We start from the raw sequence: 12,271 nt of genomic DNA on the forward strand, positions 1-12,271 counted from the left end.
GTATAAGAAGAGAAGTGACAAGTTTCATTTGGGGATGATGCAACCTTGCATTCTGGTGAGGGGCGCCACATGCGCTGGTCTCGTTGTCGCTGACTACCTGCAGCAGGAAGAGATGGTGGTAAGGTGCTCTCGTCATCAGGTATTTGCTGATGGCACTTGGTCTTAATCTTGTTCGCGTTAAGAGCTCGACAAAAGTAGCTTTTTTGAAATATTTATTTGTTTATCGAATGGGGTACCATGATTTCATCCCATATAGGGCTATAAACTATCCAATAGCTAAATTTGACATTGTTTAAATCCTTTTGACAAGGTAATTGACTAAAGTCAAGCCAAGTTGCCAAGTTTAAAATGAACTAAGGGGGCGTTTGGTTTAGGGTAATAGGAGTGGGGAATGGGAATGAAAATCATTGATTCCTATTGTTAATGTTTGGATTATAGGAATAGGAATACAAATAAGGGAATGAATCCTTGAAATTAGGTAATAACTCATTCCCATGTACCTCCCCAAAGATGTTGAAATGGGTGTTTAAGCATGATTTGGTTTTTTTTTCCAACTCTTAATTAGAACTATCTGAATATTTTTATATTTTAAACTTAATATAGTTCATTAATACGTTTAATATTTCGTTTTAAGAGATTGTTTATTGATTTAAAAGTTTGATAAGAGATATATTGATAAATAGTATGTATAAATTTTATTTGTTGATATTATTTATGAAGAATATAATCAATATTAACGAGTTAAACGTGGTCAAACTTGGAATCCGACAAAGCCAAAAAGCTGCACATTTCATGACGATCTCATAATTAACATTGAGCCTTTATTCTCCACCATCACCACGCACACAAAATTGAAAGGACGCTGGGCAATGGTGCAGTTACATGAGATTAATTTTTTTTAACGACGGTTGATGTAGGAGTTTCGTTGATGGATCGTTTTTATTTATTTATTTGAATAGTTGGTGGAAAATTTTTATGAGTTAAATTCATCATTCTCAGGATTAATCAGCATTAGTTAGATACTTAATGCCAATTTAAAAATATGAAAAGAAAAATCTGAGTGCAACAATAGACGATTCATTGCAGGCTATTTTCTTTAAATGGAATGAAAATCTAGAATGTTAGATGGTTGGACCGCGTAGGCTAATTTCACCCTCCATCTCAAAATTAAAAAATAGAAAGAAAAAAAAACAAAATAATCGACGTCAAAACTGTCATAGTTGACGTAGATAATCTGTATGCTGACCTACGAGATGCATCCGATCGAGATCACGCGGGGCCCGCGATCCACATCCAATAAACGTGAGCGTCGCCGTCTCTCGTCTCCGATCCACTCACTCCCGCACGCCTGCGCTTCGCGCGAGATTACGCCCCACCTTCGCCTCGACGTCTCGTTCCCACGAACGTCCATACGCGGTCTGCCACGACGCGGCCAAATTCCCAGCTTCAACGGTCAGAGCGCTGCCACCTCGATCGCGTACGTCTTGCGCGTGCGTAATCCAGGTCGCAATGCTTAATTTCTCCATTATCTCTGATCTCACATTCGATTCCTCCCTCTCCGTACGTGTTCGATTTGCTAGCCCCAATCAAACTACCGCCATTTTACAGCGAGTCTAATTGGATCCAGAAAGGAGGTCCCACTTGCTCACCAAATGACAAGCTAGGTAGCTTTATGTGACGATTTATTACTGGACGGGGAGATATAAATATCGTGTTTATTTAGTTTAATTAACATAAAAAATGAGATTTGTTATGAAGGAATAAATACCTCATCATCGTTCGTTTTCGTCTTCCTCGTGTTGCATTTATCATTAAAGAATGAGCAGAATAAAATAAAGGGGCCAGAGCGAGAGAGCAGAGGAAGAGGACGAGAGTGAGGGAGGACGATCGCCTGAGCGATCCATCGAGATCCAAGACCTCGTCGGAAGACCAGTTTCGCCGTCTTCTCTGCGCCCGATTGGTGGCCTGAATCGAAGCTGATTTGCCCGTGGATTTCCTCCCACGGATTTTTGTCGGTGCACCGCTTGTTCCGAAATGCTAGAGACCAAATCGCGTGGGGAATAATTCTGATCGCCGATCGGAAGTGTATTCGGCGGTGGCTGGCTCGTCGTTTTCCGCCAAATTTGTGGCTCTGGTTAGGATTTGATTGCTTGCTAAGTAGGGTTTTCTGTTACGCCTGGCGCGCGAGGATGGTCGAAGTCAGGCACAATGTTGGTCCCAATTTGTCAAATGCCTCACCGGATAACCTGGAAGGTGGTTTCTGGCTTTATTGGATTCCTTTTTTTTTCCAGTGTTTTTTCATCCGTGAACCCTCGGATTTGCGTTTCATGTCATGGTTATAAGTTATTTTCTCTATATGTACAATCTGTCTCTACTTCGGGGGAGGAAAGGAACTTGTTTAGGGTAAATAGGGAAAATAAAAACATCATTCGGTGCCATTCTGGATAAGCGACTAATTAATCCCTATGGTTCCGATCACAGAAGCTATGTGGCAGTTAAAGATTGATCACAGCCGAGAGGGAGCTGAAAGACTGATGAGTCCTTATCCTGATCGCCCAGGCGAGCCGAACTGTCTTTATTATTTGAGGACTGGTAACTGTAGATATGGAAGCAGCTGCAAGTACAATCATCCTACATACACCGGGGAGGTGAGAGCCATGGAGTGCAATATATGGCTAAATGTTTTTTTGCTTAATCTCCTTTGAATATGATGCTTCTTTGTATTGTATGATAATTTGGTTAAATAGTCCTGAGTCGTCAACGGCTAAAATGGTTGTTTCATTGAAGGACAAATAAAAAAAAATCAATTTCTGTCAATTTCGGTTGTTGCAATTAATTTGATTTTATTTGGTTTTTGCAGAATAATCAGTTTGGCTCAGAACTGCCTCAGAGAGATGGTCAACCTGATTGCCAGGTGTATTTTCCTACAAATTTGAGAAGATCATTTTTTTGGGTTACTTGGTGACTTAATTTGTATGTGACTCCTCAAAATTCATTTTCCTATTTACCTAAAATATATTTTCCAGTTGGATCTACAACCAGAAATGTAAACCTCATTGAACCTGCACTGGGCAGTACCATTGATTTAAGATTTGATCTTAGTATAATGCCATAAACAATTCAACTTTGATACAAAAGGAAAGCCATGATAAAATTGGGCTCTCTTCCTTATTGTTCTTCCTTTTCATAAAGAGAGAAGCAAGGAGAGGAAAAAACTTAAGCTGTGTTTGATATGCAATTTTGTTCTTGTTTTTCTATAGCTTTACTGTAAAACGAAAATTTTCTTGCAAAACTGTGATTGGTAGGACTATTCTTAGAAGATTGGTGCAACTAAAATGAAAGAAATAAAAAGGTTGGTTGTGATCTCACATTAATTGCTCAACTACTGTTGCAGTTTTTCCTGAAAACAGGAACTTGCAAGTATGGAACAACCTGTAAATATCATCATCCACGAGAAAAACACAACACAAAATTGGTTCAGTTGAATGTTTTAGGACTACCTATCCGAAAGGTATCTGTTGCTTCTTGGCCCCTTTTTTCAATTCAATTTTATAATTGCTTTATAATTTCCAAGACCTCTTGTGGTTAATATAATTAGATTTCTATCTAGTAGCTAATCGAGCAGCTTTCATTTGATTTGATCTCCAGGATGAAAAGCACTGCGCCTACTACATGAAAACTGGATCATGTAAATATGGATATGCCTGCAAATTCAATCATCCTGATCCTCAGCCTGCCACTACTGGAGCAACAATCCCTCTTACAGGATCCTCAGCCTATGGTTATTCAAATTCTGTGACAACAACATCAGCGCCTCCAGTAATTGGTGGACTTTCATCATGGTCTTTATCAAGTGTTCCTTACATGTCTAGTCCGCATATGCATGCTCTCCCAGCTTATGTACCACTTGTTCTTCCACCAACCCAAGGAACTATGGGTGTACAGCAGGGTTGGAGCACTTACATGGTTAGTAGCTATATACCTCAGACTTGAAACCAAAACTCTTCAAATTAGCTAAATGAAGCTACTACCTTAGGTTTGGTAAAATCTGATTACTACATAATTATTTTCATCTGGTTTGACATGTCAAGTTGTAGTTTTACAAAGTGATTTCTTAAGGTGATATTCATGTTTCACACTTCAAATCACCAAAATAGGAGTATCTTGTTTAACTGATATTGACAATGGATTTAGTTAAAGTAATTGATTTCTCTTACAAAATTTCATTATTGAATGATTTTAGTCTCTTTATGCTCTTGTAGTTGTGTTGCACAACTATATTTTTGTCTTATATGCAACTTACAATCACTTGTCGCTTGCTTTTATGATACAGTTTTGTCATATCATGTTTTTTTTACCATTTCAGTAAATCAATTCTTATCATAAAAGCATACTAATTTGATATTTTTGAATGACTTTTTCTCAATGTCAGTCATAAATACTGAAAAATGTTCATTTTTGAAAAAGTAATTTATATCTCTAGTATACTGTTTGGTACTGAAATAGATTGGAGCAAACCGGCAAACACATTCATGAGTTTGAGCTAGACAGTGTTCAATCATGCTAGATGTTAGAAACAGAGGCACACACAAAAAAATGCAACTCAATTATTAATACTAGCACGCCATAGATATTCACATGTAGAAGAGTTTAAGGCATACTGGAGAAGAATATGACATGTCATTGCTTTGCCAGAATTACCAAGTCTCTGCCTAAATCATGTCAAGGCCTGGCTGAATATATATATACCAACACAGAGGAGGTAAATCACGGGTGACTACTAGCTATTAATACAGGTGGCCAAGGCATGGGGAAGGCATGCTCGGACACGCCGAATTTCCATCCCAAGACCTCATGTGGCAACCCCCCATGCCTTAACTACCGCATTGCCCCGAGGGGACAACTAGTTAGGAACACATGTTACCATATACTGGAGATATGCGTGTTGATCAATGAGAAGAGGAAGCTAAGTGATAAACTAGAGTCTAGACTAATGCACCTAATCATTGAGGGCCTAAACTCAAAAACTAAAAAGAAGTATATATTGAACCACTTAAAAAACTTGAAATAAGAGCTCATGAAAAAGGTAGATCTGCTACCTTAATCGCCCCCAGTGCCTGCCCCACCGATATGGAGGGAAATAAGAGCTTATGAAATATGGGCAGCAAATAGTGCTGCTTTGTTATTGTCTTTCTATAGGATAACCAAAAGAACAGAATAGCAAATAGCAATATTGTCTGGTTTTGTAAAGGAAATATTGATTGCAGATGGATAGATGGTGGGTTGATGGTTTTCTGACATAAAATAATTTAAATATTGTTGGGAAATGATAGAAATCAATAACTAATTGTATGGTTTGGCACTGAATTGGCTGCCAAAGTTAGCTGCAAGACAAATAAAATCATGCAGATGTTTCATCATAGTAGTTCAAGCAAAGATAGGTAAAGAATGTGAATACGAAAGGTTTGCATCATAGAGAGCATTGATGGAGAATTAGTGGTTTTGCATCGAAAACGATGAGAACATTGTCCTATTGATCATAATGAATATTCTATGAAGAATAAAGCAGACGTCTTTCCCTATTCTGTAAACCTAGAAATAATAACTCAAAATAGATCTAGACGAACAGGTTTATAATGTTGATCAAAATAGTTTAACTAAGCATTCATGACGGCCATCATGGTTATTGAATTAATTTTGTGAAAAATTGATCCCTAGTATAGGATGCTCAAGGGGTATAGTAAAAAGGAGAGTATCATACAAGTAATGGAGTAACTCTCAGAGGCAAGGTGCATGAATAAACTCAAGATCACAGTTATAGACGTGAGTGAAGAAGCAAGTTCTATTTCCAACTGAAATTAATGTGTATAGCCTCCCAAAAAAATTATGTATTACCTCCTATCTTGATAATTATTGCATAATTAAATTGAATAAGTATAAAGATGTAATTACTTGTCTTTGACTTTGTATGCAGTTTGTTCATGAGGTTTAGTACGTTACATATTGTATAGTTATGCACTTGATGGGTTATAGTCTTACGAAACTCTCAATTCTAAATGTCCATAAGTTGTAGCTAGAGATTTTTTGAGCAGAGATTATGGGATTAAGTCATCTTGGATTATTATGGTATTACTGGTCCATACCTTTAGGCATTACAACATTTACAACATTTGGATTTATATATCACACTTTAGTATGAGCCAGCTTTGTTACTAAAGAATTATAGAAGGCACAAAATCTCTTTTCGAGCTTCTTCTTCTCCTAATCATGCTACTTGCAATTTGTCTGCAATCTAATCCTCTTGCCAGGCATGATAGTTTTATTCTACTGGTATTTGCCTGAAATTAGGTTATCTGGCACTTATCTGGTTGTTGCAATTGCTACTTTTTTTAAACGCATTGAGAAAGAACAAAATATTCTAGGCACTTGGTGTTAAACTTCTAGTGATAGTTGTTTCAGTATATTTAGTTGTTTATTAGGTAATTCCTCATATGCCTTTATCTGATTTTTTTTTTCCTTTCCCCACAATCAATAGAATCCACTTCACACCTTTTTTTCCTTTAGTTACCAGAGAACTCTTCAGGATTTTGAAAATTTGTAAACTTTGGCAAATTATTTTTAACCGTTTACTTCCTAGTTAGATATTTGTACATGATGTTTTTGAATTAACTTGGATGTGATTGTTTTCCACTTTCAAATGAGTGTTTCGTCCTGTTGTGGTATCCATGCTTTAACATCTACAGAAGTTAATGAACGCTGTTGACAACTCAAATTCAACGATTATGGCACTTAAGAAACTGTAAATCCATGCCAGGGAAGCATGAACCACATGACCTCTGTTGATGGGCATCCACCTAACCAAATATCCAACTCAAAGCATCGAGAACGACCGGATTTTAGCCTGCCACAAAACTTACCTGAGAGACCTGATCAACCAGAATGTCAATATTATATGAAAACTGGGAGCTGCAAGTATGGAATCTCATGCAAGTACCACCACCCAAAAGAGCATAATCAAGCAGCTATTGGGACCATAGGACCACTAGGGTTACCACTAAGACCAGTAAATTTTTTCTCCCTTCATTTTCCTTTATTCGTCTCACTTCAGTTTTAACAAACAGGCCTACATTTTTTTTTTCCTTTCTGTGTATCTGCTCAAACAGGGTCAGCCGGTTTGCACCTTTTACACAGCATATGGAAGCTGCAAATTTGGAACAGCTTGCCGATACGACCATCCAATCATTGGATATTATGGCTATACTCTGCCTTCTTTCTCGTATCCTATCTCCTCAGTAGCACTTTCCAACCAAAACACCAAGTCATTAAAGTTGCCTGGCCAGTTCTCAAAATCCGGACGACACAATCTAGAAAACCATGAGCACGGAAATACTTCCACAGATACTCCTTCGAAAACTGAAGCTCCGGAAGAATCTCCATGATAAGAATTGTTCAGCGCTAACTGCCTCATTCAGCATCCATTCTGATCATCGTTCCAAGATGGAGATTTTGCTTTCTTTTCACCTGCCCTATTGAGCTTACCAATTCTTAGTTTGGGTGTAAGTTCATGGAGGCATGGTCTTAATGGCACGAACTGTTGTAAGTTAAAACAATTTTGTTCCACAGATTCATGAAAAACCAAACTCTGTTGTATTGCAAGATTCTTTTCTGCTTTCAGTTTAAACTGTAAAGCTGGTCTGTCTGAATACACGCGATAATTTGGCCGCAAGGTAAGTAATAACTAGGATTATCTATGAGTTTAGTTGGTAAACCATCGGATTAGATTATGAATCATGCATATTATTCTTTTTTTCATTATTTTGTATCTCTGTGTGTGTGGTTTAGACAATAAAACAGGAACGTAAATCAGAACAGGAAATGGAGAAATTGAAGTCTCAAGAAATGCCTACGGTCTTCCCCAGGAGCCACAGGAAGAGCACCACCTCAAGCATGAAGATGGTGTGGAGCCATGCCCTGTCCATGGTGAAGCCGAAGATGGTGATACCTGCTCTGTTGTTCTCCAGGTACGTCACTGATACAATCGAAGCTTGAATTCAGATAAACAGATTTGCAATTGTGGTTTGATCATCATTTGAATTGTTCAGTTAGGTCAATCATTACCCAGTGCTTGTCTCTTTTGGAAGCTGAGCATCCATTCTGATCATCGTTCCGAGATGGAGATTTTGCTTTCTTTTCACCTGCCCTATCGAGCTTACCAATTCTTAGTTTGGGTGTAAGTTCATGGAGGCATGGTCTTAATGGCACGAACTGTTGTAAGTTAAAACAATTTTGTTCCACAGATTCATGAAAGACCAAACTCTGTTGTATTGCAAGATTCTTTTCTGCTTTCAGTTTAAACTGTAAAGCTGGTCTGTCTGAATACACACGATAATTTAGCCGCAAGGTAAGTAATAACTAGGATTATCTATGAGTTTAGTTGGTAAACCATTGGATTAGATTATGAATCATGCATATTATTCTTTTTTTCATTATTTTGTATCTCTGTGTATGTGGTTTAGACAATAAAACAGGAACGTAAATCAGAACAGGAAATGGAGAAATTGAAGTCTCAAGAAATGCCTACGGTCTTCCCCAGGAGCCACAGGAAGAGCACCACCTCAAGCATGAAGATGGTGTGGAGCCATGCCCTGTCCATGGTGAAGCCGAAGATGGTGATACCTGCTCTGTTGTTCTCCAGGTACGTCACTGATACAATCGAAGCTTGAATTCAGATAAACAGATTTGCAATTGTATTTGATCATCATTTGAATTGTTCAGTTAGGTCAATCATTACCCAGTGCTTGTCTCTTTTGGAAGCTGATGGTGTGCGCATGAGGATACAAGACCTTGGTGCCTTCCAGTTCGTCTTTCTCACTGCTCCCTTCTTCGTCGTCCTCTTCCTCTGCTTCAATCGCACTGGAAGTGGTGGCCATATTCACCGGCTCTGATGGTCGGTCGACGGCGAAGGACTCCAACGTGGCGCAGATGTGCCACTTGGTGGCGTGGCTCGTCAGCGCCTGAGCCTTGTGAGTGATCTTGGCGGCGCTGCGCAGGCAGATGAATAGCCCCGTCACGAGGACGATGGAGCACAGCTGCAAAATCTTCAAAGGTTAGATTTTACCGAGTGTTTCTGGTAATGAACGGTGAGGAGACTTACGGCGAGTTCCCCGGTGTTGAAGAGGTTGTCGTCGGAGTTGGGGCGGAGGGTGACGAGTGCGGTCGCGAACTGGCTGGCCGTGACCGTGACCATGCCCAACAGGATGAAGACCCGAAAGCGGTGGCTGATGACCTTGAGCTGCCGCCTCACGCGGAGGTGCTCCCGGAGGATCGCCTCCACGTCGGACTCCTCCTCGAACACCGCCGCGAAGTCCTGCAGCCGGAGGATGTGCAGATGGCAGATCAAACGGAAGAGGACGCAGACGAGGAAGAAATTGGCCGTGCGGTAGATCCACGAGGCCAGCTCGAGGGCGCAGGCGGTGCACCCGGCTGCCACGGGGTGGCCGTCGAAGAAGGGAACCCTCCCCGCGCCGGCGCCGTACCAGGCAAGTTTGCACGCTGTCTCCGCCGCGAAGCAGGGCACGACGAAGGCGGCGAGGAGGCGGTAGGATCGGCGGATCTCGGCAGCGTAGGCATGGCGGACGCGGTCGGAGTCGGCGCGGATGTGGAGGAAGAGGAAGCGCCGAAGCCCGTAGCGGCGCGTGAGGGCGGAGAGGGTGATGAACGAGAGGGCGGCGGCCGCGGTGAGGGAGGTCTGGGCGACGAGGTCGTAGGGGCGTCGATCAGCGGCATAAAAGAGGCCGAAGTGGGAGAATGCCGGGACGGCGGCGGCGAATAGTAGGAAGACCAACCAGGAGAACGCGGCACGGCACGCATCCGACTGGTCGAGACACATCCACCGAAGGAAGGTCCGGAAGCCACGGATCTCCGCGTCGCCATTGTCGTCGTCGTCGGCGTGATCGTACAGCGGCATCGACTTCGTGGAGGGGAGGAAGAACGCGGAGTCCCCGCCGCCTCTTCCTCTCGGCATGGAGCTTGGATGGTTGCTACGATGGCGAAGCGGAGGCGATCGGAAGGTAATGGAGGAAGCTCGGAGGAGAAGAAGAGGTATTAAAAAAAGGAATCGTAGAGGGAGAATCGGCCATTGGAGGGGCGTCAGAGGGCGCGGGCGCGGGCGCGGCGCTTTTGTGGATTTGAAGCGTCTGTGAGTTTTTTAATGGAAGCTGAGGGGCGTTGAAGGAGGTGACAGTTATCACTTCATTGTGGCATTCCACAATGGAACGAAACCAATTTTAAATATTTATAAATCGGACAAAAATAAAATAAAAACTCTTATTATCATAAAAAAGAGGTAAATAATAAAAAAATATTTTGTTTCACAAATGCTTTCATCTAAAGTCAAAAATCAAAATGACACTTTTTTTTTTTTTGTTAGAATCGTCAAAAAAAAATCCTATTTCACGTCAATATATTTTTATTTTCAAAATTATTCTTATTTCTTTAGACTATTGTAGCAATTATTGATTGACATTTTAACTCTTATCAACATAAGATCATAAAGACATTTCAATTTTAATTAACACTAATAAATTATATTATCGTAGTTATAAATTATACTAGTTATAAAGTATAGTTGCTATAATATGTGTATTTTATCTTAGTTAATATTATATTATAAAAATATTTTGACTCTGATCAATATTGTGTTGTAGTAACTATAGTGATTCTATAATATGTATATTTCATCTTTGGTCAATATTGATTAACATAGGTTAATATTATGTTATAATGGTTACGAATTATAATTGTTACAATGAAAGAGTATTCACATCAATTTTTCTATAATAACTTTAAAATATGAGGTAAATCATCCACTTTATTAAATTTAGATAATCATTTTTTACTGTATATTACATAAGCTACCTTAAAATTTTTATTATCTTTATTTTTTTATTATTTTCTTCTCTTTCTTTTATTTTTTTATTATTTTTTCTCTCTCCATCATTATCCAATTTATTCTTTTTTTATTCTTTCAAATTAAATAATATTTTAATAGTTAGAGAATTGATTTTATTTTCTAAATTTAAATTAGTACTATTTATCAAATCTAAATTTTATAAATATATAGATTAGCTGATGTAAAAAGTTTTTAATATAAAATATAAAATTTAAGATAAATTTTATATTTAGAAAAACTGATGCTAATAATTTATTTTTATTAATAATAGTCAATATTATATTGTAATAATTTAGGATCATAAATATTATAATTGCATAGCAATTTTTTTAATTGACATTTTCTTAGGTAGCTATAATAACATAAACACGGTCCTTGGGGCTATGATATAATGGTAGGGTATCTAAGTTGTCACTCAAATATTCGCGATTCAATCCTCAACTATAATTTATTTGTAAGAATTTTTCCACCAAATGAGACGTGCAATCAAAGGATACTGGACTTCTGCATTGACTATCGCGAGCGCTTCTTGCTTTATCCTGATAGTTGGTGAAAAAATTTTATGGGACCGAATCAATTATCTAAGATTAATCAATGAGATTAATTGGATTTATCATTTGTTTTATAATAGCATAAAAATTAAAAGTAATTTTAGAAAGTAAAATGTATCTAAGTGATATGTGACGTGCTTTTGAAAAGGAATGTCCTTTTGACATATTCCAATAAAAAAGCATCTTTTGACAATTGTATTTTTTTAAAACAATTTTAACTTAATTTTTTTAAAAAAAAACTTGAAATTTAAAAATACTATTTTAATAATTTTATAATAATTTTGATAAAATGCTCCATTATAATAATTCTAACTAAAATTGCTAAAATAATTTTAGAATAAAAGTATTTTTAGGATAAAAAATATTCTTTTATTTTTTTCAATATAACACATTTTTTATGATAACAAAAATAAAATGCACCATTTGACCTTTTTAAATTTATAATCAATTTTATATTATCATATTGCTCCTCATATTTTGTCTATTTTTTTATTTTATCTTCATAATTTCTATAAAAAAATAACCATATTTTTCCTCCTGGCTAATCATCATTCTTTCTATAGCATGTGACTATGTAAGATTAACCGAGTAAAATTACATTTTATAATTTTGAAAGAAAAAAAAAATCAAAATTTTGACATCGTTATCAGATTTGATTTGTCTCTCAATTTGTCAAGAGGAGTTGGAGAATACTTATTCTTTTAGGAACCACATTAAAAATTTAACAGAAAAAAATATTTTTCTTTTTAATTCTATCCAATCGTGTTAG

General features: G+C 38.0%; 2 protein-coding genes across 2 annotated transcripts; one reads left to right on the forward strand and one right to left on the reverse strand.

Moving 5' to 3' along the window:
• The first annotated feature begins 1,775 nt into the window (after nt 1-1,775).
• LOC122046716 (zinc finger CCCH domain-containing protein ZFN-like) lies at nt 1,776-7,726 on the forward strand. Its single transcript, XM_042607540.1, has 7 exons — nt 1,776-2,253; nt 2,482-2,648; nt 2,861-2,914; nt 3,395-3,511; nt 3,649-3,966; nt 6,815-7,063; nt 7,164-7,726. The coding sequence occupies exons 1-7, from the start codon at nt 2,190-2,192 to the stop codon at nt 7,437-7,439; spliced, it is 1,245 nt and encodes a 414-aa protein (XP_042463474.1). The 5' UTR covers nt 1,776-2,189; the 3' UTR covers nt 7,440-7,726.
• Nucleotides 7,727-8,505: 779 nt separating this feature from the next.
• Nucleotides 8,506-10,074, reverse strand: LOC122046715. The gene is made up of 3 exons (XM_042607538.1): nt 9,155-10,074; nt 8,792-9,089; nt 8,506-8,703 (listed from the first exon to the last, which is right to left on the reverse strand). The coding sequence occupies exons 1-3, from the start codon at nt 10,022-10,024 to the stop codon at nt 8,567-8,569; spliced, it is 1,305 nt and encodes a 434-aa protein (XP_042463472.1). The 5' UTR covers nt 10,025-10,074; the 3' UTR covers nt 8,506-8,566.
• Between the last annotated feature and the right edge of the window lie 2,197 nt (nt 10,075-12,271).

The sequence above is a fragment of the Zingiber officinale genome, chromosome 2B, assembly GCF_018446385.1.
Source record: "Zingiber officinale cultivar Zhangliang chromosome 2B, Zo_v1.1, whole genome shotgun sequence".
NCBI classification, from domain to species: Eukaryota; Viridiplantae; Streptophyta; class Magnoliopsida; order Zingiberales; family Zingiberaceae; genus Zingiber; species Zingiber officinale.